The sequence below is a fragment of the Chaetodon auriga genome, chromosome 10 (genome assembly GCF_051107435.1).
Source record: "Chaetodon auriga isolate fChaAug3 chromosome 10, fChaAug3.hap1, whole genome shotgun sequence".
NCBI lineage: Eukaryota > Metazoa > Chordata > Actinopteri > Chaetodontiformes > Chaetodontidae > Chaetodon > Chaetodon auriga.
In genome coordinates, this window is record NC_135083.1 from 4,836,519 (window position 1) to 4,860,910 (window position 24,392).

Sequence of the window (24,392 nt, forward strand, 5' to 3'; positions counted from 1 at the left end):
ATGTGTGTGTGTGTGTGTGTGTGTTTATGTGTGAGGGGCATGTGTGTAAGAATGCACGCGTGCACAGTTTATGTGCACATGTGTGCCGTGTCTGACATGCAAAATAGTGCTCACCTGGGCTTCAGTTTCATGATACGTTAATGAGAGTCTACAAGCATTACTGAGGCTGAAAGACCTCCTCAGACTCTATAATGGTGCCTAATCCAATTTGATTCCATAAGAAATATATAGTGACAGAAGCTATGGGCAAACACGCTCCTGCAGTGAAGAGAAAAATATTAGATTTGCCTATAAAGAAACTCTGTGGGGTGAGAAGGAGAAAGAAAGCAGTGACTGATCTCCAGTGGTGTGTCTAAAAGTGCCTGGGTGTTTTTGTTTGGCAGAAGAGGAAAAATCAACATAATGAGCCCAAACTGCCTTTGTGTCTCACTCTCTTCGTCTCTCTTCTCCCTCCACCCTCTGCCTCGTTCTCCCTCTCATCCCACGACTCTCCGACAGCTGCTTCTGTGCAGCCAAATTAACTGCTCCCCAGTTGCTTTTGGAAAATGTGAAATAAATAAGCGTTTTGCCTCTGAGGGATACAGTGTTTTTTGGGTTCCACATATGAACTTTAAACAGCTCCGGATGCTGCAGCCTCCATTCACAGTGTAGGTAACAGCATTTGTCCACCACACATCTGTCGTGTAGTATTTCCATCCCGAATCCCCCACGCAGCCTCATCCGTCACTCTGTGGCCCTATCTATTACCACCATGTGATCCTTCTGGCTCCAAATATCCGATTTACAAGTCAGCAAGAAGGGTAATATTTCAACAGGCTGTCGGCACACACACTGCTTAAATCACTGGCCTTATCTAGCCTGTGCTCTTTCTAATATTTTTCCTCAAATATTGCATTAGAGATATGTTATCCACCCCTGCACATTCATCTTCTTCCTTGGGCCGAATGTGTGTCTGCATATATACGAGCACACATACATAGATAAATGTTTGTCTGCGAGTGTGTGTGTTCCTGCACATCTTGAGGACAGCTTTGCTCATCATCTTAAAGAGTGAGAGCGAGCATTTTCTCTTATATTTGTCACGTACGGTGCACTAATGTGAATGTTATCTTTCGCTTCTGACTGAAAACAGACCGGCTGAACATGAACTCCGTGTCCAAATCTCAACTCTCTCAACATTAACTAACAAAGGCAGACGGGTAAACAGAGGATCTGGGGCGCTCACATCTGTAAATGATATGGTGCAATTTACAGATTTCTGTGCATATAAATAGAACTCCAAAGTCCAAAATAGAATACCCGAAATTTACCATGGAAAACCACATTCACATGTGCAGTAACACGTCAACACACGCATTCACAGACGCACACACACGTACACACGCATGCACTGTACAACACTACATCCATCACCAGGGCTGAGGCTGACAGCTTTGTCAAAGTGAGCCGCAGGGGAGAGGAGAATGGCATTGTGGGATTGAGTCCTCCCATCGGACGCCGCACTGACAGGAGAGAAGAAAGGGGAAGACGAGAAGACAAGGGGGACGGGGGGGTGGAGTGGGCAAAATTGGGGAGAGTGTTGCACAACCCCAACAACTGTAGAGAGAGAGGGGGAGAGAGAGAGGAGGAGAGGGTTGAGCTGCCATGGGTAGCCCATCAAAACCAGCAGCTCTCCTGCTGCAGCCTGTTTACTATAAGACCGGCCTTGTGAAGGACAGACAAAGAGCATATTGCAGACCTGGCAGCATGACCGCATCACACAGTAACACACACACACACACACACACACACACACAAAAGACCTCCTGGGGGGCTGCCAAACTGCAGCAAATGAACCAAGGCCCTGGTTCGAACACACAGAGCAACAATGTACTCTGTGACAAATGCACCTAAGATGCATGTGTGCACACACACAAACACACTTATTCACTCCTTTAGAAGGCAGCTGGTGGCGCAGTGAAGTGAGCTGTCAGCCCCTCTCACACAGGAAAGATCAGTCTACAGTCAGCCTGAGACCTCTAAATAAACACCTCTAGCACAGTTCTGGGGGAAGGATCCTGCTGCTATCCGCTGATGTGTGGGCTCGGCTTCAAAACCTACTAGACTATTCTTCGCTCGGTGATTGCAGCCCCATCTCAATGCTGAGGAGGACGGCAATCGACATGCAAAAAGAGGCAGTGAAAAAGCGAGGGAGGCAGTGAGACTTGCAGACATGGCCTCCCCCAATTATAGACCAAACACTGCCACTCTATTCACTTTACTCTTCGCCTGGCTCCTGACAAACCCTGTCGTGATTCCTTCAACCAGCACTCGTGTTTCTCCCTGACACTCTCTAGGCTCTAATTAGGCTTGTAAATAATTATTGCAATTAAAGCCTACAATTAGGAGGAGTGAAGCACTGCCATTAGTTTCACAATAAATGTCATGAGCATTCTGCATAGGCGCTGAGAGGAAACAGACAAATGCTGCGCCATTATAGAGGCAGACAGACAGAGAGAGTGAAAGAGACAGAAAGAGAGAAGGGGGGGTATATGAAGGCAGTTGACATACTCGCAGCTCTTAATTATAGAGCTGATTATTCTGCCAGGATGGCTCCTGGACTGTTCCTTTGGCTCACATTCACAAAGTGACAAAATGTGCACATGCGCACACACATACACTACACACAAATGTTGCACAGCTACCCATAAGATAGCGCGGGAAGCAAGAGAAGTAAGACATTCAGAGTGTAAACACAGCAACACAATACCAAGCAGAGGCTGAAACTGGACTTTAATTAAAGATGAATTGATGCGTTTCTGGATAATGAGAGGCTTTGGAGAAGTTCACGGACAGGTTTGCTGCTCACGGTCCTCAGAGTGATGATTTTCTGCCTTAACTGACCACATCTATTCATCTAATGTTTACTTCTAAATATCTGCAATTAGTAGCCTCTAAAGAAAAATACATAACTAAATACACTGTTCTGCTTTACTCCCCCAGACCCTGTCACTCAAACATGCATTTATCCATGGAATACATTTTCCATCTCTCACGGTTCAGCAATGTGGCAAAAGTGCAGACTGGGTGTGAAAATTAGATCTTTTCTTCAGGGGCTACGTTTGCGGAGCAACAGTCGGCTGGCTAATGGCAAACTCTGCAGACAGACAGAGACAGAGGTGTCAGAGGGTCTCAGTATCAGGTATCCTTTTCCTCATTATCTCATATTATGTCAGGGGGCCAGTGAGAGACGCCTGCGGGGGGGTTGGGTGGGGGTTTAGGGTGGGAGACAGCCGTGAGCTTTTGGCTGGTATTAAGGGATGTAGACACACACATGATCTTACAGTGAGACGCAGACTTGTCTCCCTATTGTGGAACTTGAAATCCATTCATACTGGATTTGACACTATTGAGTCTATTTCACCTGAAGCAGACGTCAAGCTACACGGCGTTTGTTTACTGACAGCTGCACGGTCTGTTAACACAGTCTGCTGGCCTGCTCGCTGAATTCACAGCTTGTACAGTGCACTGCTGGGTACTGACCTCTGCTGATACAGCAGGGGGACTTGGGTGTGAAGGTGGGAGAGCGGGGAGGGGGGATGGATGGATGGATGGATGGATGGGGAAGTGGGAGGTAAAAGGGGGTTCAGGCTGGGACCGGGGTGCGCAGGCTTCTATTAATTAACAGCTTGATGGGGGCTGACAGGACGTGTGCTGCTATCAAATAATGAGGTTAGGATTGGCCAATGGTTCCAGGGCACAAAACCTGATTAACACTAATCCTGGCTTAAGTCAATTAACAATGCCTGCTCAGGGACTCATGCAAATGAGGTGCCTTTGTGAGGTGGGCTAGCACGGAGGGAGCAAACAGAGCTTGGCATTCAGACATGTAAAACATTGCTAGAACATAGCCGAGAGGGGGAAGGATACTCATATCGGTCATCTGGAGAAAGAAATAGCTGACTAGCGGTGGTCAAGCAGATGAAGGCTATAAAAACATGGTTCAATGAAGGGGCGTCTCTGGCTGGCCTGCTGAGTGACCCCTTCAGGGTTGATGAACAGACTCAGTCAACCCTTGAACTTCCCATAACCCCTGACCCCACGATGCTCAGAGACAGCGCATCACTTTGCTGGGGTGTCAGCTAAATGAATGAGAGGCATCCACAGAAACTTTCCATCCATCTGGTTAATGCATTGTCTTTGAAAAATTGGTTCAAAACTACACAACTTCTCCATAAAACAGCTGCAAATGACTATAGTGGCTGATGGGAGTGGACACCGAGTGAGTATATGAGTATATATAGAATGAAAATAAAGAGCAAGGCAGCATCAAGTACATGACAAGACAGAGAAAAAAATAGTTGAAACAATAAATAAATATGCTTTAAAATTACAAGAAACTACTAAAATTGTAAAGGTAAATTACCACCAAGGAATAGCAACATGTAGTTAGCCAAGTTTATTGCTTCAAAGCACACACGAATACTGCAAGAACAAACAAACGTACACACACACATATACAAATACGTGCACACACAAGGCTCAAGATTAAGGGAGCTTGACAAGTGGGTCAGGGATGAGAGCGGTTTCTTCAGAATGAAAAGCTAAATGGCATCATCAATAACACTGGATGTGCGTATTGACAGGGGAATTTATCCTAATTTGTCCAGGTGTCAATATCAAGTGAAGCTGTCACGAAAGCAGCGAAGAATCTGAGCCCGAGGTTCCAGGCTGCAGCCCGAGCCCCTCCTCTCCAGCTGCAGAGCACCTGTGAGGAAGCGGCCGTGCGATTGATTTGCTGGCCCTCACCCTCATGGCTGCCAAACTGACCCCGCTGTCGCGCTTACATCCCAGATAAAGCATGATGGCCCATCTATCAAGGCCAGTGCCTGTTGTCTGACTGATAGCAGGCTGTCCAGGAGATGTTTGTCAGTTGTTGAGGTCTGTCGAAAAACAGATAGATGCTAGGAAGCTGTGGGCTCTCGTGATCGGCCCCGATGAGGGTGGGATGGGATGCAGATGTGTGGTCCATATGTTGGCACATAGCATCAAAGTTTTCTCATGCGCGACAGAGAACTTTTGTTCAGGTCACCTCTCTTCTATAAACACTGCTGTCGACGTGGCTGCCTGGCATATATGGCACCTCCTGTGTCAAGCAAAACAAGCCTCATTTGACCTCAACTGAAGGCTCAAGTTGGGCACAAGACATCCCACTTAACTCACATTCACATGGCTGGAAACCCAACCACGAATACAACAGGGGAATTAGAGAACATTCAGGAACTTGAGAGAAAGATATTTCTTTTTTCTCACATTTCGTATTCAGAGGTAAGAGAGGGGAATATTCAGCATTCTGCTTATTGAACCTCACTTGTGTGAAAAAAACTGGATTGTGGGAACAGACTTGAGAAGAAGTGAAAAGGCTGTGGGACTTAACTGAATTCAGCACATTCCCCTGATTGCTCTCTCATCCTGAAAGCCGCTCCTTGATTGACCTTTGTGCCGTAAGGGAGGGCAGTCGAGTTATTGGGACTCTTTGTCTGAGTGTCGCTGACGGACAGATTGGTGAGAAACGCAGAGATAAGGGTCAATGGTCGAAGCCCTGGTCTGGGTTGGCTCTCTGGCAGCTGCGAGCTAACTAGACGTCCCTAGGGCCAACGCAGGGTCAAGGGACGGCAAGGCAACACTTGTTGAGGTAGTGGTAGTCGCCGGAAACCCCTTCGCTACTCAGCCCTGACAGCAGGCTAACAAACAGTGCAAAGGAAGGAGGAGCTCAGAGGAAGTGGACACAAAGTGCGAATCTTTTGTCCCTGCGCCTTTTTGACTTTGTTTGCCCTGCTGCTGTGCCCATTCTTTCAGCCTGAACCTTTGCCAGACTCCTTCCTCCCCACCAGATTATTGTTCCTCTTCCGCAACCCCCATTTCAAAAAAGGTGGGAAAGCAGACTGTGATACTTTTCCAATCTTTTTGACAAACACTTAACTGAAAACAGCACAAAGGCAATATATTTAATGCCTTACCTCCTCAACCTCATTGATTTTGTAAATATCTGCTTATTCTGAATTTGATGCGGCAACACGTTTCGACGTTGGGACAGGAGCAACTAAAGACTGGGAAAGATGCAGAATGCCCCAAAAACACCTGTTTGGACCATTCCACAGGTAAACAGGTTCATTGGTAACAGGTGATAGTGTCATGATTGGGTATGAAAGGTCGTTCACAAGTGAGGATGGAGCGAGGCTCACCACTTTGTGAACACATCATTGGATAAAGGCGATTACTTCAGGGGCTCGAGAACACTTTGATAAACTGTTGTCAGTAAACACAGTGTGTTTGAAAATGATTGCATCCTGTTTTTATTTCTGCTTCACACAGAAGCCCGACTTTTTAGGAATCAGGGTTGTATAAGAAAAGGATGCAAGCATCTTCCGGTAGGCTCTGAAATAGATGGTGAAAATCAGAGTTGGGCTTTTAGGAGAAAGAAACATGAGGAAAAGCGTGCACACACACACTTAAGTCACTGAATGAGTGGCCTGGACATGAGCCAGTCCAATCTGCTTGTTGTGGAGGGTGTAAACAGCAAAACCGGGAAACAAAAGGCTTTCCAACAACACTGCTGCTAGTCGCTTTTTTTGCATCTGCACAAGCTGTAACACCTACAGTGCACAGTGGTACGGCTGGATATAAGCCATCATGTGTTCCATGCCCATTAACACATGAAATCAGCTTGTCATACACACCAAAGTCCTGCATAATGATGAGCCAGTAGCATGTCAGCTAATCTAAGCCTGGATGAGGTGTGAATGAATCCTATTTCCTCCCGTCTTGATAACCACTGAACCCATTTCCTCCCAATCTAACCACACCAGCCAAACAAAGGTTCTGGGGGATAAGGGGTAGGAGGGAGGATAACCAGAAAACTCTAGGGGAAAGGAGGGTGGGGGTGCTCGGAGGGAGAACAGGTTGAGAAGAAGCCTCATACACACAAAAAAAGGTTAAAAAAAAAAAAAAAAGAAGAAAGAATCCATGCATGGATTTCAAATTTCACAGCTGAGCACCTGGGAGAAATTGCCAGGCTTGAAAAAAAGAGGTCTTCTTTTCTTTTCTGATAATCTGTGAGCTGTAATGTTGCCGTTCCATACATGGAGCCGGGTCAGGGAGGAAGGACGGCGTTCGAGGATTGGAGGCTGAGTTTAATGTTTGCTAAAGAGCCAAGAGTGTATTGGAGAGTGACAGCAGCACATGGCTGAACGCCTCTATAGGGGGAGGACTGTGTGTCTGTCCATGAAAGACGAGTCTGTTTTACAAGCCGGCTCAGTATCCCTCAGTTGGTCATGCTAGCGAGAATTTCACTCTTATCCTTATAAAGAGCTGGCAATTAGACGGCCACTATTTCACAGAGAACACCATTAAGTCTGTTAAGGTCTATTATGTACTTGTGTGCCACAGCCATAAAACATTACAAAACCCATTGAGCTCCATTACAAAGTCAACACCTGCTTCTTTTCTTGGGATTTAATTAAGACATGATAAAAAGGTAACACTTTCATTTATTTATTTTTTTGTCTGGGGTTTATTTCTTTTTCTTTTTTAAGGTGTTTTCAAAAAGCTTCTCAGGCAGAACTAAGGCTGCGCCACAGGTATCACTTCAAAACCCTTTCAGATGTTAAATCTTGATTGTTCCCCATGAATAATACATTATAGCCCGGGCTCTGCGTACTGGCCGCTGACCAAAGCAACTGACATAATGCAGTCACTGATTCTCAACCGTGTGTGATGAGTGCTCGCCCTACTGCTGGGTGCCAGCGGCCATAACAGCACAATACGCCACAAAGGGAATGAAAAGCCCTCATAAAAATGTTGATAATCCAGGCCCCAAAAGACCCCATTCGATACTGGAGTAGTTGTCGCCATTTATCCCAGTGCGCTGCATTGTGTTGATAAACCGACAACAAAGAGGACGAATGGCGCTTTAGGCCTCATGTGGGCTACAGTGTCAGGCACGATTGCGCGACCCTCCGTTGGCTTGAACTCCTGAAACGCAGCTCAGCACACACAAACACACACAAATACCGGACGGGCCGCGGTGTTGAAAGAAAGAAGCGAGGCCCTTTCGCATTCCCAGGCATACACGTTGTGAAAACAGAAACATGAGAAAGAGAGAGGGAAAATAAAAAAAGGAGTGGAGGGTAATGAATGAGAGAGAAAGGCGCAGGATCCAGTCGGTGGGGATGAGGCCAACACTCATGCAGATCCAAAGCACTGAATTTGCATGAGCTGGCAAAAGCACCAGTGGTTTAGCTGTGCTCCAGCTGCCATTCACACATGAATACTCTTTCTACCTGTTTGATTAGAGCCTCTGCTGCAATTGTTATGCCACTGGAGTATTACCGTGGGCGCAGTGTATCTGGCTGTATGTAAAGCAGGACTTACAGATAAAGGTTAAAGCCTGCTGTGCTTTACTGTGCAAAACTTAAGCAGCTGTTATGTGCTATGGTCCATACCACGCCGGCTTTGCTACAGCAGTGAAAGGTGTGGTATTCAGTTTGAAATCTACTGCTTTTGATGCAATATTAAACGCAGCGAGGTGTTTCAGGAATGTAAGACATTTCAGGGGGCATTTCATATGGCAGCGAGGGAGGAAAAAGACAGGAAAAAAAGAGGAGAGGGAAAAAGTTGAGGACGTGTCTAGAAGGCAGCTCAACCGAATCTCCCGAAACAGCTATGACCTTTTTCTCTCCATCACTGCATTTGCCGCCAGCACTGCTACCCAGCCAAGTACCAAAATCGCTGGATTATTGGTCTAAATATAGAAGCAGTCGCACACACTTTCTCACGCAACATGACTCAAACATGTGATCTGGCAGAAATTCATACGATGGATCTGCAGAATCACGGGAGGAAGACAGGGAGCTCAAAGAGAAACGGTGAAAACGCAGAGATGATGCAACAAGCGCGTTTTTGAGGTTTTTCAATAGAGGCTCCAAAGCGGATATACGCAGATGTCTGAAGATAAATCTCGAGATGAAAACCTCCTGCTATGTATTTCAGGACTGTCAGTAATGATACAGCACCCTACAGGAAGGCGCACGCACACACACACACACACACACACACACACACACACACACACACACACACACACACACACACACTCTCGCACTGCTCCTGGAGAAGAGAAAGTCAGTGAGCCAGGTCTTTTCATCAGTTCCACTGCGCTGCCTCGCACTGGGTCAGTCTCACCACATCATTAATATGGTGGATGCTATTGTCATTACATCTACAAAACAAAAGCACAGCTTAACACGGCGGCACCACGGATCGAATGTGAAACAGAGAGCTATTAAATATGTTTGGGGGTAAGTGAGTGATGGTGTCTGGTGTGGGAGTGTGAGAGAGAAACAAATGAGAGCGAGCGGAAAGTTCGTTCACACACTGGCAGATAACTTGGGGTTGGCGGCGCACGTGTAAGAGTCTGAGACTGAATCTATACATATGCAGTAGGTGTAATCTATATATATGCGGGTGAGAGAAAAAGGCTGGATGAAAAGCCTCCGAAAGCCTCATGGAGATTCCATTTGAATACTGAATGTGTCTGTAATTATAGTTTTTTTTTGTGCGAGTGTACACATGATTGCAAGAGCCACTGCGCTATGGCGTTACCTATGCAAATGAAAACCGAGGGAGCATGTGCCTTGTGTGTGTGAGAGTGTGTGTGTGTGTGTGTGTGAGTGTGTGTCCCTGTGGGTGCCTGTCTGCATGTTTGTGTTTACAAAGGCCTCGCACATCCCACGATTCTCGGCTTCGCCACAACACACACAGACAGGTGTGAGGACTGGAGAGAGAGAGCGAGAGCCCAGATTGTGGAGCATGGCCTCGCTGAGCAAATATTACTCTCTCTCATTCAATGTCTGCCCGTCTCTCCCTCGGCCCCTCTGTACTCTCTCTTTCCCACTGTGCCAAACACAGAGGGCCTCTTTGTTATTCCGAGTAGGAAATGCAACTGGAGCCAAATCTGCCCTGCTTTCTGTTTGATATCATCCCTCCTTTGTTCTTGCGGCCTCCCATCGCCATGCGCTTGGCCTCAAACGGCATCAGCCAGGCACACGGGAACAAGCGGAGCTCAGACAAGATAGATCTCGTGATGTCCTGGATGTCTGACTTGTGTGCAGCTCGAGGTGGCATTTAGACTAACGATGATGAGATAAAGGTCAAAAAGATCTTTTCCACTGAATGCAAGTAAGGGCTGGTTTGAGGGACGCTGCTGTATATTTTACAGTGGATTGTGCTACTAGTGAAAAATACAATGTGGTATCCAACCCTATACATCCCCCCCCCCCCCCCCCCAAGTAGAAGCATGTCACATGACGTTCTGGATTAAAGCTTCATGAAAGAGTTGTTCACATAGAACAATTAAATGTTGCTTTCACTGTCCAGAAGCAGCTGTGACCATTGAGCGCTATCCTTGAACATGCAGGGCAACAAGCCCGAAGTAGTCGAAAGCATTTCAGTATGTGTGTGTGTGTGTGTGTGTGTGTGTGTGTGTGTGTGTGTGTGTGTGTGTGTGTGTGTGTGTGTGTATCTGTCTGTTTCGATCCTCCCCAACCCCCGGAGAGCGAAACAGAAGCGTCTACGAGCTGAATGCTAATAATATTCACCGACATCACTTCTCATTCAGATGACTAGCAGTTATGAACTCAACATCAAAAGCTTGTTTCATCTGCGGAATAAGTGGGAATAGAGGATTTAGTAAATATGGGAAACAGACTTTAGACCCAGTACAAACTCGCCTTCGCTTGTGGAATCGAAGTCAGGCCTCGCTACAGAGCCATCGTCTCGCTGTCGGACGCGTGTGCATTTATTGTGTTTGCAGATTTGAATTCTCATCCTGGAGACGTCTGTAAAAACATTTTGGCGGACGCACTCTGTAAATGTTAATAAAAGAGAGATTTGAGATTTTAAATAATTTGTTCAATTCTGCGATGTGGCTCAGCGGGAATACGGGTTGAAATGCGGCGCTATTACTGGCGAAGTGACTGCACTTGACTTTGTTATATTTTTATTCTCACAGCAGGAAAGTGACAAAAACTGAGCAACTTTTCAAGAGTTTTGTGTTAGTCACAGATGCCGAGGGGGGGGGGGGCAAACGCAGATTACAGTGAATCTGCTCGCTCCTCTCTTCCCCTCTCTCAGTAATCGGCACTATTGTCTAAATAACTCCTTCACGCCACATCCGCCACATCCACCTAACCTGGGAGCTCCGGCCCGCCAGCCGTCGAGTGTGTTAAGAGCAGAGATAAGGAGAGAGGACGGCAATCTATCACCTCACGCTGACAGCCTCGCACGTCGTCTCTCCCTTGGGTTGCCGCGCTGCCACGCTCCCCTGCAGCTGCTCCTCCTCTCCTCTCCTCCCGTCACTTCTCCTCCTCTTTCCGTCTCTTCTCCATCCTATCATGCCTTCCTGTCCTCTCATCTCCTCCGTCCTTGTGTCCCCTTGCACCTCGTCTGCCCTCGACTCTTCCGCCTGCTTAGTATGTCAGTTGCATTGATGGTTATCGGCTGCTTCCCACCCGCCCCGCGATGCTGTGTCACTTCATTAGAAGTGTGAAAGGATGACCTTGCACTCTGTCTCTCTTCTTCTCTCAGTGTCTCTCTTTACTCTAAGTCATGCACTCCTCCAGCTGTCCCTCTTCCCCTCATCGCTCTTCGACACATCCTCTGCCTCAGCCAGCCAGCGAGTGCCCTTCATCTTTCTCTCTCTCTCTCATTCTACCTTGTCTTTTCCTTGTCTCTCTATTTCTTCCTTTCTCCCTGCCCTCATTGTTCTCCTTCATTATCAAACGCTGTCACAACGTCCCCCGCTGTGCCACCCACGTTATTTATAGCTAACAGCGGGTGGTGGTGCTGGTGATGTTGAGAGGTGGGCCATCTTGGGCCCTGCTAGAGCACACACACCCTTTTCCTGACATTTAAACATATGCACACACACACAACGACACACTTAAACCATCCATCCTCCTGCAGGACAGTTGTATAATTGGAAATACACGTGTTTGCGTGCACGCGTCTCTCCAGCGCCTACCTGTCTCTCAGACATGACGTAGAGGTAGTTGCGGTCAAGGGAGAAGGCCATGTCTCGCAGGACGGGGCTGCCGTCCTTGATGACCGACACCGTCTCATACTGGATTCCACCGTGAGGAGGCCCGTCGACACGAATCTGAGAAACACAGAACACAAACAGGTCAATGATTACTATTTTTGTCTGGATGACAGCAGGAACGGGAAAACAGACGAAGAGTGATTGACAGGAATGACAGAGGCGGGTCAAATAATATTTGCAAAACAATCCATCATTATCATTTAGCTGCTCGGAGACTCAGGTAGGTGGAGACACTCCGTGAGGGCTTCTCGGGTAGCGAAAGATTGAAGAGTTGAAAACAGAAGGGAGATGATTAAATGACTTTCAGACACTTTCTTTTAAATTGTGTGTTATTTCATGGTATGAGGTAGATGTCAGCCCCCTGTGACTCCATGTAGGATGGGGTTACAACAACTGTTAGGAATTATTTTCTGATGTAAGTAGACCTTTGTGAAACCTTAGCTCTGTTTTCCTTTCCTCTTTCTCCTGATGAATGATGCATTCCCTCAGTAAAGCTTTGAACCTGAGGCCAAGACCACCTAACTACAAAAACAGCTTTCTAATGACTTATATGAGCTACGTGACCCTCCCTGACCTAAATGGGCCACAGCCAGCCCGGTTTCATCTTTATTCTGCAGCTCCTTCTGGCCAGACGTATAACCAGCTCAGTAAATCTTGAGGGGCGGCGCGGGTTTCCTGATGCTGGGCGTGAGAGACGTCTCTGTGATGTCACATGTCAACGGGCCCTCCTCCACCCATGAAAGCTGATGGCTCTATCATCTGTCTATCCACGCCTGCCTTCCTCCACCCAAACATTCATCTATCTATTCAGATGGTGACAGCACCAAAGAGCAGACAGACTCTCCAGAAGACATCACAGAGGGGAAAGTCAAGGTCACACGTCTGTCAAAAGAAGATCAACTGGGAGGGTGTGCGAGCAAATGTGCACGAGGCCTTTGTGCGTGTGTGTGCGAATGTGTGTCAAACTGCTGGACGGTCAAGTAAAAGAAACGTCATGTATGTTCACACAAACCCCCCCCCCCCACCCGAGGTTTGCCTTCAAAGCTTGAGGGTTAGCTGAGTACACGACAGCAGGCGGCACAGTCGAGGGCCGGAGCTCAAAGTGGCTGAGGCTTCCACGGCTGACCTACGTCCGACCTTGGCAGGCTAATCCAAACAACGAAAAGAAGACATATGCGAAAACCATATGTAGGAAGAGAAAGGCAGGATGTGGGGGCTGTGCCAGTCTTCATCTGGTTACTGACACTGCAGCGTGGAGGGAGACCTCAGCAAATATGCTCATCCATAAAGTATGCCGGCGCATGGCCAGACCAGCGCTGTTCTGTTCGCTGCTGTGTCGGTGTGGGCGTGTGTGCACCCGCAGGAGCGCTCTGTCACGCTGTGATATGTGTCCTAGCAGGCAGCCGCTGGGGATCACAAGATAACCCGACCTTCCCCCCCCGCACGCCTGCAGTTCATCTGAATCAGATCACTATCACACAGTCTCTCACCACCGTCCAGGGGCCCGAGACACAGGCTCCAACACACAGCTGACGATGAGCGTGTCTAGAACAAAAGCTCCCCTCTCCAGGCGGGAGAGTGAGGATTTCTTACACGCTACGGCAAATGAATTAACATGAGCACCAGGCCCAGCAATTAATAAACAGTTAACTGTTCAGCAAACACATTTAATCATGAGTGCAGATGTGTGTACAAAGAGATAAATAATGAATGACCTTGCGCTTTTCTCAGTCACCGATAACATCTGTTTCTCAGTCTCCTCTTCTTTCCTATGTCCTGTTTTTTTCCAACAGCTTAGGCTTAGAAAATGGAATCAACATAACTGACACTCAAGCACTCCAGAAGCACTCACACCATCCCACCGTGTACACACACACACGCACACACACACAGTTGGTTTTCACATTAAGAAGCGGCTTTTCTATAGTAGCTGTAAATCTTGCAAAGTGTGTTACATTCGCACATATGCAGACACAAACACACACCCACAACCTTGTAAGGCAGTGAAGAAATGTGCGCGTGTGTGCGAGGGGGGTTTGTTGAATGTGCAGCACTTTGCAGGGCTGGCTTACCTCTGGGTGGGCGGATGAGACAGAAAAAGGGGGGCGAATGGAGAAACCAGTGCTCACTGGACCAAAAATAATTCTGTCAAAAACTCTGTCCGCTGACCTCACTCACTCCCACGCTGCCATCGCTGCAGCCGACAGTATCTACCACCTGAGTAAGCGACTCTCAGGCCCAAAACATTCATTTCCTGAGCATCACTTTACTTTCCCCGGCTCTCTCAGGTACTTAAACCAATCCCCTCTCTGCCCCATTTGACCCTGCATTATTTATCAGGCTGGGTGAGAAGGCTGCTAACAGGTTGGATTCATACCCTCAAGCCCCTCTGACAATATTCCCGCCCTTCTATTTTAGGAGGACCCGTCCACAGAAACAACCCCCGGTGCCCCAGAGAGCTGCCCTTGGTTTGGCCTGGCCTAACACGGTCCCCCATTTCAACACTACAGCCATTAGCTAGTCTCTCTCTATCACCAGCGTCTGGGAGCTGCAACTGAGTAAAGTGAGGAAAAAGGTGAAGATGGATGAGAGCGCTGAAAAACATTCTCCATGTACCCCAGGGGCACCATGGCCTGTGTGGTTAATGTCGGGGAAAACAGAAAACAGGGCTGTCCTGAATGCCAACAAGATGACAGTCAGAAATCACAATATTCAACACGTTCAAACAGACATGAGGCACTGCGAAGGACGCCTGCAGAACAGGGACGGAAATAAATGTCCCCAGGCGTCACCGAGCAGGAGGAGTTTTTAATCAGCTCGTTATAAATCCTGGAGCACACGCAGGGTTGCCATATTTAGTTTTTCAAAATCCAAACTACAATCTCCCCTTTTAAATAACTTTGGATTCCAGTTTCTTTACTGCAGAGCTGCACCAGGATGTATGAATCAGCACGTTTTTAAATGACAGAGACCACAACATCTGTCCCTGCCACGTGCACGTTTGCTTATTATGTGTTTTTTAAGACAAAGCTCCATTTTTATTTTATAAGAAATGCACATGACAAAATGTCAACTGATGTCGAAAAATGCAAGAATTATTTTTTTTTTTGTACTGAAAACAAAATTTCACTTTTCTGTGATGTTCCTGTCAGCAGGAGTCTTTATTACTCACGAGGGGGCAAAGTTCCCAAGCTGCCATATTCTGCAAGAAAAAAAGGATTAAAAAAAGGGGAAGCTTTGTGTCTGTGGACAAACTTTACGTTGCAGCACCTAGTCAGGCGTAAACGGGTGGGAGGTGGTGGTGGGGGGGGGTTTGGCCAGCAGGGAAGCCATGGCAGCGGCATCAGAGGCCTCCCCTTGTGGCTACAAGGGCCTGTGCCAGTGGGGTGCTTTTGATCAGACCATGTAAGCACCCTGGAAAAACGTTTGAAGATTGACCAAACTCCAATTCAAATTGCCCTTCTCCCTCTTTCTCTTTCTCTCTCCCTCCCTTGGTCTCACTGGTTTTGAACACGGTGCCAGACACTGGATCCCCGACCGTGTGAGTCTGTGTGAAGCAATTTGCCCAGCGAAAAGTGCTGAATAAAACCGGGGTAACAGTGCATCAAATGTGCGTTTGCGGTGCAGCGTGGATGCTGCTGCTCCGAGATAGAAGGAGAAGGACGAAGACAAAAATGCACGTCTCCTTATAGACGCTGTTATGCAACGTATACAAAATGCCAACATGGCCATTTTCCAAATTGTACAATCCTGCGCCGCACGCGAAGAACCTGAGACATGAAACGACAGCGTTTCCTTTTAGAAGGAAAACTAATAAAAGCACATTTTTCAACCCAGAGCTTGTGGGTGAGACATGGACTTGCTGATTTACTGATTTGGTTTCTGTTTTACAGCTCGTCTCCGAGTGTTTGTTCAGCGTTTACCGCTCAATTTTTAAAGAATGTTCCTGCTTCACCGGCCACAGCTGCTAACTATTACCTGAGAGCTGCTTTCTTTTCAGATTTGGAGAGAGGCTATTTTCTAACCTTTGCCTTGAGGGAGGTTAGCGTTTCTGAAACAGGATGCACATGTTTACAGGTGGCTGCCAACACCAATACACATCCATCTGAGGGTGTACATTATTTTACCACCATATTTCAGCTGGCAGAGCAGATTGTAACCCACGCACGGGAACCTTTACCAAACCACAGTGTACAGTACACGGCACACTAACACCTTGTACCAGGGTAGGATTAAGTTAAATTGTAGGTCATCCACCTACACCCTGTACCAGAATAGTATAATGGGAGTTGATTTCAGGGAGATTATGCTTTTACGGCTGAAACATATTGTGCACAATGAGAGCGAGAGAGGGAAAGAGAGTGGAGAGTGAAAGTTGAACTCCCTAAGTAACCTTTCTGGCAGCTATCTCCTGCATCTACACTAATCCAGTTCAACAGTCTTGGATGTAGAAGTGATAGGCATTGCCTTTATCTGGCTGATCCCACACACTGGATTAGATTCTGCGAAAGCACGCCACCGCCACACACTCCCTCGCTCCGTCTCAATGCAGTGACCCCTTACAGAGACGCCGCCGAGGAGGCTCCGCTGAGGAAAGGGGGGGGCTTTGTAGTCAAGTCGGGTCACATCGGCTGAGAAAGACGCAGGGCGGAGGGATCTGACAATGACCATGATAAACCTTATCCGATCAAATCCAATACGTCTGACGAGACCAATCTTAGCCTCCGTAAGCGGCCTTGAATTTGATGCTGAGATTGGTCTTTACCTTGGCCCAGATGGCAGGTGACAGACTGCTGACAGCGTTTTAAGAGCCAGTGAAGCTTGTCAAGAGGCATCCCTGATTTGAAAGGCTTTGTGACAGCCGGGTGCTCTCACCTCATCGGTTCTGCATTGCAAACTCAACTCTGAGGAAGAAAAACATCATTTTCCCACACATTTGTCCTTTGCTTTTAAACCCTCCATATGAAACGTTCACTGGTGTTTGGGACTCCGCTTCAGATCTATGGCCAGTTTTCTGGTTCAGGGTGCGAGACATGCCTTTTAGTGAAAAAAGCAGTGCACCCAGAGGAAACCCAACATGGATCCAACATCCTCTTGCTGTGAAACACTGTGCAAAGGGCCTGTGTTACACTGTTTGTGTACATGTATGCGAGTGTGAGTCCTGCATGTTACATGGAAGTGTGAAAGAACGGTGACACTGGGGCATGAAGTGTACCAACAGATCCACTGTCCTCCCCCCGGAGATGGATGTGTAACGCTCAGCCCAGGATGAAGTCAGTCCTTTTGGGCTTGAGACTGGAAGCGGGGGGGTGGGGGGGTGGGGGCAGTTAATCACCAACACGCCAGAAGTCAGATACCAGTGAGACACACAAATCCATCCTCATTTACTCTCATGAAGGGACATAAATAAGCATTCTCAGATACACACTTCAGCTTAGATACAAATCAACTGGCTGCATTCAACAATTGGCAGAACACTGTATACAAACCAGGCTCGCTATCTCCACGTATTCACACGTCTGTCCTGGACACCCGGCCTGAAATGCAGCAGACTGCTATTGTATTTCTTTACTTCAGGTGGAATGGGTCTAGGCTATTCAGCTGTGTGTGTGTGTGTGTGTGTGTGTGTGTGTGTGTGTGTGTGTGTTTGTGTCCCCCTCTTTCTCTCACTTTCTTTCTCCTCGCACTGGGAGAAAACATGGGGCCTCTCTCCGCCTCGATAACGCATCTAATCCATCACCAGTGTCAGGCTGAAGAATTCTGGTGTCAGTAGCGAGCGGCATGTAGAAATGTGCTGTGTATGTATGTGTGTGTGTGTGTGTGTGTGTGTGTGTGTGTGTGTGTGTGTGTGTGTGTGTGTGTGTGACGGCTCCCACCAGCCCAGCACGCCATCTCTTTTGTTCCTGTTCCTGTTGTACAATATAAGCTCCCATAAGGCGTATGTTAGCCTGCTTGCCTTTATGCGCTATGTGCCACTTCCCATCGGACGGGCCGAGGCCGGATAGGCCTCTCTGTGGTGATGGAGGAGAGGAACATGAGGAAAGACAGGGAGAGAGCCAAGAAGGGAGAGGACAAGAAAATGGACAGATGTTGAGAGTGGAGGAAAGGAGACAGAGGCTACGTAGGGATGGAGGCACAAGAGAAAGACTTTGCTTGTCACGCAAGTGTAATTCTGTCCCTGACCTGCTCACATGGTGGCACGATATCTCCCAAAACGACCCGAGCCCTTCGTCAATTCAACGGGAAATTACTTCATATTTTTGGCCAGGCACAATAAAGCCCATTGATCTGCCTCTCCACCTCAAGTACAGCAGTCATGTGATTGGACAGAAATACAAGAGGCTGCACCCGACAGACACGAAAAAAACCCTTCAAATAACGGATTTCATGTCATCGTTGACTGCCAGTGAATATCGAAAGCAAACATCCAATCACACTGATTCCCGGTGAGTCTTAACAACCAATCACACAGCAGCCCCTCCTGTAAAAGCTCCATCCGAGACTCATTCAGTTCCAGTTTAGCTCTGCAATACTGCCATCTTTTTTTTGGTCGCATAACTCAAAACCCTAAACATGATTATATCAGCACTTTCCCCTGTTTCCCCCCCAAATCCACATAGAGACCAGAGACCGCGGCATGCATTAGGGGTCTGCGGTAGGATGAGATCAGGCCTCAACTCTAATCAGCCCAAACACACATATTAGGCACAGCAGCACAATGCGAGGCCTATATTTAGCTCCACATTAAAACACTGAACGGGGGCCAGCGTGCTGGTGATGGACGCAGGCCAAGAAGGTTCAGGGAGAGCAGAAACGGATGGATGTGGGGAGAGGGATTTTCTGCTTAGCCCTCAAGAGTGAGGTTCGCCAGTGCGGAGCAGCCACTGTTTCTACTCAAATGGCACTCGAACGCTGAGAGAAAAATGGTTTCTGTACATAAACCAAACAGCTGACACCACAATAAGTTTTCCTTTAACGGGTGACCCAGAAGAAAGATGAAGAGAGAGCGAACGGAGAGAAATGAGGAGACGTGCAGAAAGTCACTTTAACACACGCACTCAAAGCCTGATTTTATGTGAGAATGCAAATGTCCAAATCAGCTGGCATTAAACGGACTTTGCTCGTCTCGCCTGTACAAAGCCTGCGTATGAAGCAGGTCACTGTCAGGAGAATTCACAGCGAGCGAGCGAGTGAGCGCGATGGTGACGGTTCAATCATGCCTCGTCCGCCACGTTGGATGTTCTGTAAACAAAACATTGGATGTCTGCACTGTACTGCATTATGTCCCGCCTCCTGCATACTCTACCCTAACACTTAATGCCTGGGTCAGACTACACCATTCTAGCCGATGTGAGAGATGATTCGCCAATTACCAGCACTGTGGCAGATCGTGAGTGACAATTGGTCGTCTATACCTGTGTAGTGCGACATCCCCGCAACATCCCACGACACCCCACCGAAAAGTCCAGCATGTCCGAATTTTTTAGTCTTGACACGTCGAGTGTGACCTCTCCCACGACATGTTCCTGAGCGGTTACCAATCAGGTGCTCTCCCCAGAGAGCAGTCAGGCAACCACGGTGAAGAGGAGGAGGACAGATGCTGAGAGGAGAGGAAAAGTTTGTTGACAGTGGCAAGAGTAGCCCTGCCTATTTGACCTTTCCTTAAGGGAGGAAGACCGGGTCAAAAACGACAAATTTTGGTGAGAAATAGCGGAAGACTTCATCTGCCAGGCGAGTAGCTGCTGTGCGGTCACAACATCATCGCTGGTCCTAACTGTGGGAATATGCTTATCAGCACTAATTCAAGATCTAACGTTAAAGTAGCCTGACGGAGCCAACGCAGCCAAGCCTGCTCCTTGTAGAGTAATCAACTCTGGATAAAATATAACAAGTTTATGTGAAGCTCGTACCTGTCCTGACCGTTGCTCAGTTGATGTATAAATATGACCGAATGGACACGATTCTCTGGACGCTGTCCGGAGTTCATGTGAGCAAACAGCTTAGGAGTCGGGATGAAAACTGACAGGTGAGAGAAAGGACTATGGTTTCTCCCAACAGAGCATTCACACTTCAGGCCTGGTGATGACAACTTCTTAGCCCTCGCTGAGGTTTAATGCACAGACGGCACCTTCACAATAGTATGATAAAACGATAAGACACAAGCCTGCACGGGTGCTACCAGTTATATTTAGCTACTCCATGTTATCGGCAACAAATACTTCTTAGAAAAAGAACAACAAAAAGCAATAATGGAGCCTTCTCTCAAGGGAAAATTATGTCTCAAAGATGGAGGCCTTGCATGTTGAAGGCAGAGAGAAAAGCTATACTTATTTCATGTGAGTAAATAAGCAAGGGACAGAGCAGCCACACGACTATTACAAGCAGTACACAGAGCCAAAGCACTGATGGTTAGACAAAAGTTATTAGAGGAATGTCAAACAGTCTGAACCAGAAGAAAATATCACACCTCCTGTTTTCTCCCTCGGCACACTTCAAAGTAGATCACAAAGATATGCGAATCAAAAAGTAGCTCAGGAAAGGTTCAGGTGAGGGGCAAATTAGCTGAAATTGTTTCAATTTCTCCCACAGGATTTGTGAGATTTAAATGTGGGACAAGATTGGCAGGTAGAAGTGAAATACTAGTAAATTATAGCCAGCGGGATCCGCACAGCAAATGAGAATATAACAGCACTTCAATCAAGTCCACCTTTTTACACCTGTGCTGCGTGTGAGCTTTAATAAGCTCCCTATATGCTTCATGCTGTGGCTGGTATTACTGAGATGTATTTGGCAGTGGTGAGCGAGCATGCCATTGATGAGTGTGTTATATCGCAGCGAGGCTTTGACACTCAATGAAGTCTTCATCAGGGCCACATTAATGTGGGCCCTCTCTGACATGTGTTACGGATGAGCACGTGGCCTGTAATGAGACATGACCGCGAAGGGGACCCGGGGAGACGCAAAGGAGATAAAGACAGGATACACAGCTGCAAGCATGTGTGACACAGAGAGACGGATCCACAGAGACAAGACGAGAGGAGGACTACAGCTTGGAGCAGGATGATGTTGAAGTGTCCATCTGCGAGATCCATATTTCTGCTTATCTTTGGGGCCATCCCTGATCTAATCAGCCCATCATGAACAAAGAGCATCAACACTGACATTTATTAACGACGACATCAGGCCTAAAGTGGTCAGGCGATCTCTCCTTTACATGACATCACACCAGCCCCATAAAACAAAGCCATACCACATGCAGCTCCATAGAGACACACGTCACAACCTTTCACCTCCTCTTGCAAGTTCCCAGCAGCCACTGGATAATCACGGCTCCTCTCGTAGGTTTCCACAAAGAGACAAGGGTAAGATGGACACCACACTGTGAACCTTTAACCTCTGTGGGCCAACAGAAACAAAGTGGGAGGAGTGGGGGGGGGATAAGAAAGTGGGATGAGCTGCGAGGGACAGGGGTTATCCAATCAATCCTTCGGAGGGAGACAGCGATGCTACTGATGAGCTGAGGGGGGCTGGATTGTCTGACCCCATTCAACACGCTCACAAGGAAAGCAGGCCAAAACCCCTGCGCTGGACAAGGGTTGCCATGGTAACCCCTCTCCCCTCGGGCACAAGATCAGCGGGGAATCAACTGAAAGTGTGTGTGTGTGTGTGTGTGTGTGTGTGTGTGTGTGTGTGTGTGTTTGTGTGTGTGTGTGTGTGTGTGTGTGTGTGTGGATATGCTGGGAGACATAAAAACTGTTATGTCACCACCATTGTTCAGAACACCGGGCTCAGGATGAACTGGTTAAGAGAGGATTGTTTTTTTAGTCCTTCGAGGGACTTCTGGTTGGTTGGTTGTCCCCAGTGAGGACATGCGGTCGCATCAGCTGGCATCCCAGCTCAAACGCTCGGGACGCAGGCAGGACGTGTCGGGTCACGACTGCGGTTAAACCTGATTTATTGGCACGGGTTCACAGCTTTTTGGTCGCAACACCAACAGCGTGACTTTGGTATGAGCCCACGCTTTTATTTTGTTAACTAAAGGTTTCCTTCACACATCACATGATTCAGCTGATGCTTGTTAGTAATGGCAGCCTGACAAATACAGCTAGAACATGTGAAATTATGGAAAAGAAACACACACCGCACTGCAATTACTCGTATTACAATACCAATAATACTCCCTTAATTTGCTGAAATGAAATACTTTCTCAGTGTTTCCCCGTCTGTAAAAGAAGTGTTACATCAGAAAACAACAGGCAGCTTTAAGGTGATGAAACAGCCTCCTAAATAACGCAACCTGCATGTCACAATATTTTACATTGTTTGAAATTCATAGATCAGATGAGTAAGCCTGTATTTGATTTATTTTATCACCGCGGTATAATTGAAGCTACACTATACACATTAATGATAGTGTGTGTGTGCGTGTCCTAATTACCCGACCAATGAGATCAATGCTGAGTGCATAACTGTCTGTGAGGGCACCACACGTGAAAAAGCAAATCACTAATTGAATTAAAAAATAGCTCCACTGTACATAAATAATTCAGCCGAGCCGGTGCGGTCTAGATGACATTTACACTTCCGCTCTGTAAAGTATGTCCAAGCAAGCATGTGTAATGCTGTCTGCACATAAAACAAGCTAATGACTTTCAGGCATATTCGTCGTGTGTGAGAGCTGCAAACCGGGCCTTGATTCATTAGCCTGCTAATTAGAAAACACTGTGAAGAATGACTTGTGGTCTTGCGGTCTCAATATTTCCATGCACATTTATGACAACACCAACACAAGATCAGACCAGCGCATGCTTGTGTGCACAGGGACTGCACCGGCTCCGCACACGGCGCCTGTGTATCCCCGTCTGCGCATTATACATGCGAAACAGCAACAGGCTTGCGTCTTCCTGTAGACCGGCGGATCAGAGATACTCATCAGTAGAGACATGTGCCGGTGACAGAGTATCTTCCTTTATCCCCCAAACACACCCACATACACACTCCCTCATCCTCTCTCATCCCCTCATAACTCATACACATGCTCTGAAGCGGCAGGAGAGGAAAACGCTGCGTGTGCAGAAAAGACGAGCGGCGTGCACTCGGGTCAGAGCAAGTTGAAGAAGAAGAGACGGGGAAGGTAGAGAGGACTGTGTGTGTGTGTGTGTGTGTGTGTGTGTGTTTGTGTGTGATGCCAGCACATTTTGTAGTCTATGAATCTTCACTAAAGCTCTTTAAAATTACCCACCAATCTTGCTTCAGGATTTAATGCCTGCTTCTCTCCAGAAGGAATAGACCAGCCAGTTAAAGTATGCTAATTCAGTGGCACTAAATACACTGCTTTAAATGTCAACCTTCCATTATTACACACACTCTGACTGCCTCAGGACCAGCACGGCATCATAAACACACACATACACACACAAACACAGGCAGCACATACGCGCACACACACACACACAAATCAGACCCCTGCAAGGGCACAAAGAATATAAAGACTGATAGATCACAACCACTTTATAAAATCAATAACTGAACGAACAAAGGACGCTTCCGACAAAGCTTCAGCGTTAAAGCAGCTTTTATGTATTTTGGGGAAGAATGAGTGAGGGATTGAAAGATACAGCAGAGAGAACGGGAGAGAGGAAGAGGAGAAGACTACAATGTGAAGAGATGGTAGCTAACAATAAGAGACGGAGAGATTGAGTTCAGATCAGAGCTGGAGCACAGCTACAGCAGGCAGAAAGCAATCAGCCTGCACACAGCCAGAGAGAAACCTGGCACTCCTCCCCAACCAAGGGTGACAGCACCATTAATTCTATTAACCCTATTAGTATTCCATCCTCATCGCCTGGCTGGGTCAATACACACCTCCATCACACTGCAAAGCTTCTGCTTGCCTTATGCAAAGGGAGCGGGGAGCAGGGATGGCTGGAGGAACGGGAGCCCAGACGAAGGCACTTCCCCTGCTCAGGGTGTGGACTGATGACCAGCCGTCCTCTGCCAGGCCGTCTAACACTGACACACACACACACACACAGCGCCGTGTGGCAGTCAGGTAGGGACTGAGGAAGAGGAGGGATGGATGCAAGCCCTCTGATTTGTCTGCAGGTCACATTTGGGAAACGGGTAAACAGGGTATCTTTGGGTTTTAGCACACCAGCACATCTTGAATGCTACGCTCATAGAAACTGAATTAATTTTAAAGTCTATGCAGCAATTTTTTTGCAGACATTTTGACTTGTCGTAGTCTGAAAAG

At 47.4% G+C, this 24,392-nt stretch overlaps 1 protein-coding gene across 1 annotated transcript in view; it reads right to left on the reverse strand.

Moving 5' to 3' along the window:
• Nucleotides 1–24,392, reverse strand: part of plxna2 (plexin A2) — a 164,475-nt gene that overhangs the window by 83,673 nt on the left and 56,410 nt on the right. Inside the window, 1 exon segment of the mRNA XM_076742075.1 lies at nt 12,062–12,196. Within this exon segment, the coding sequence (XP_076598190.1) occupies nt 12,062–12,196 (135 nt within the window).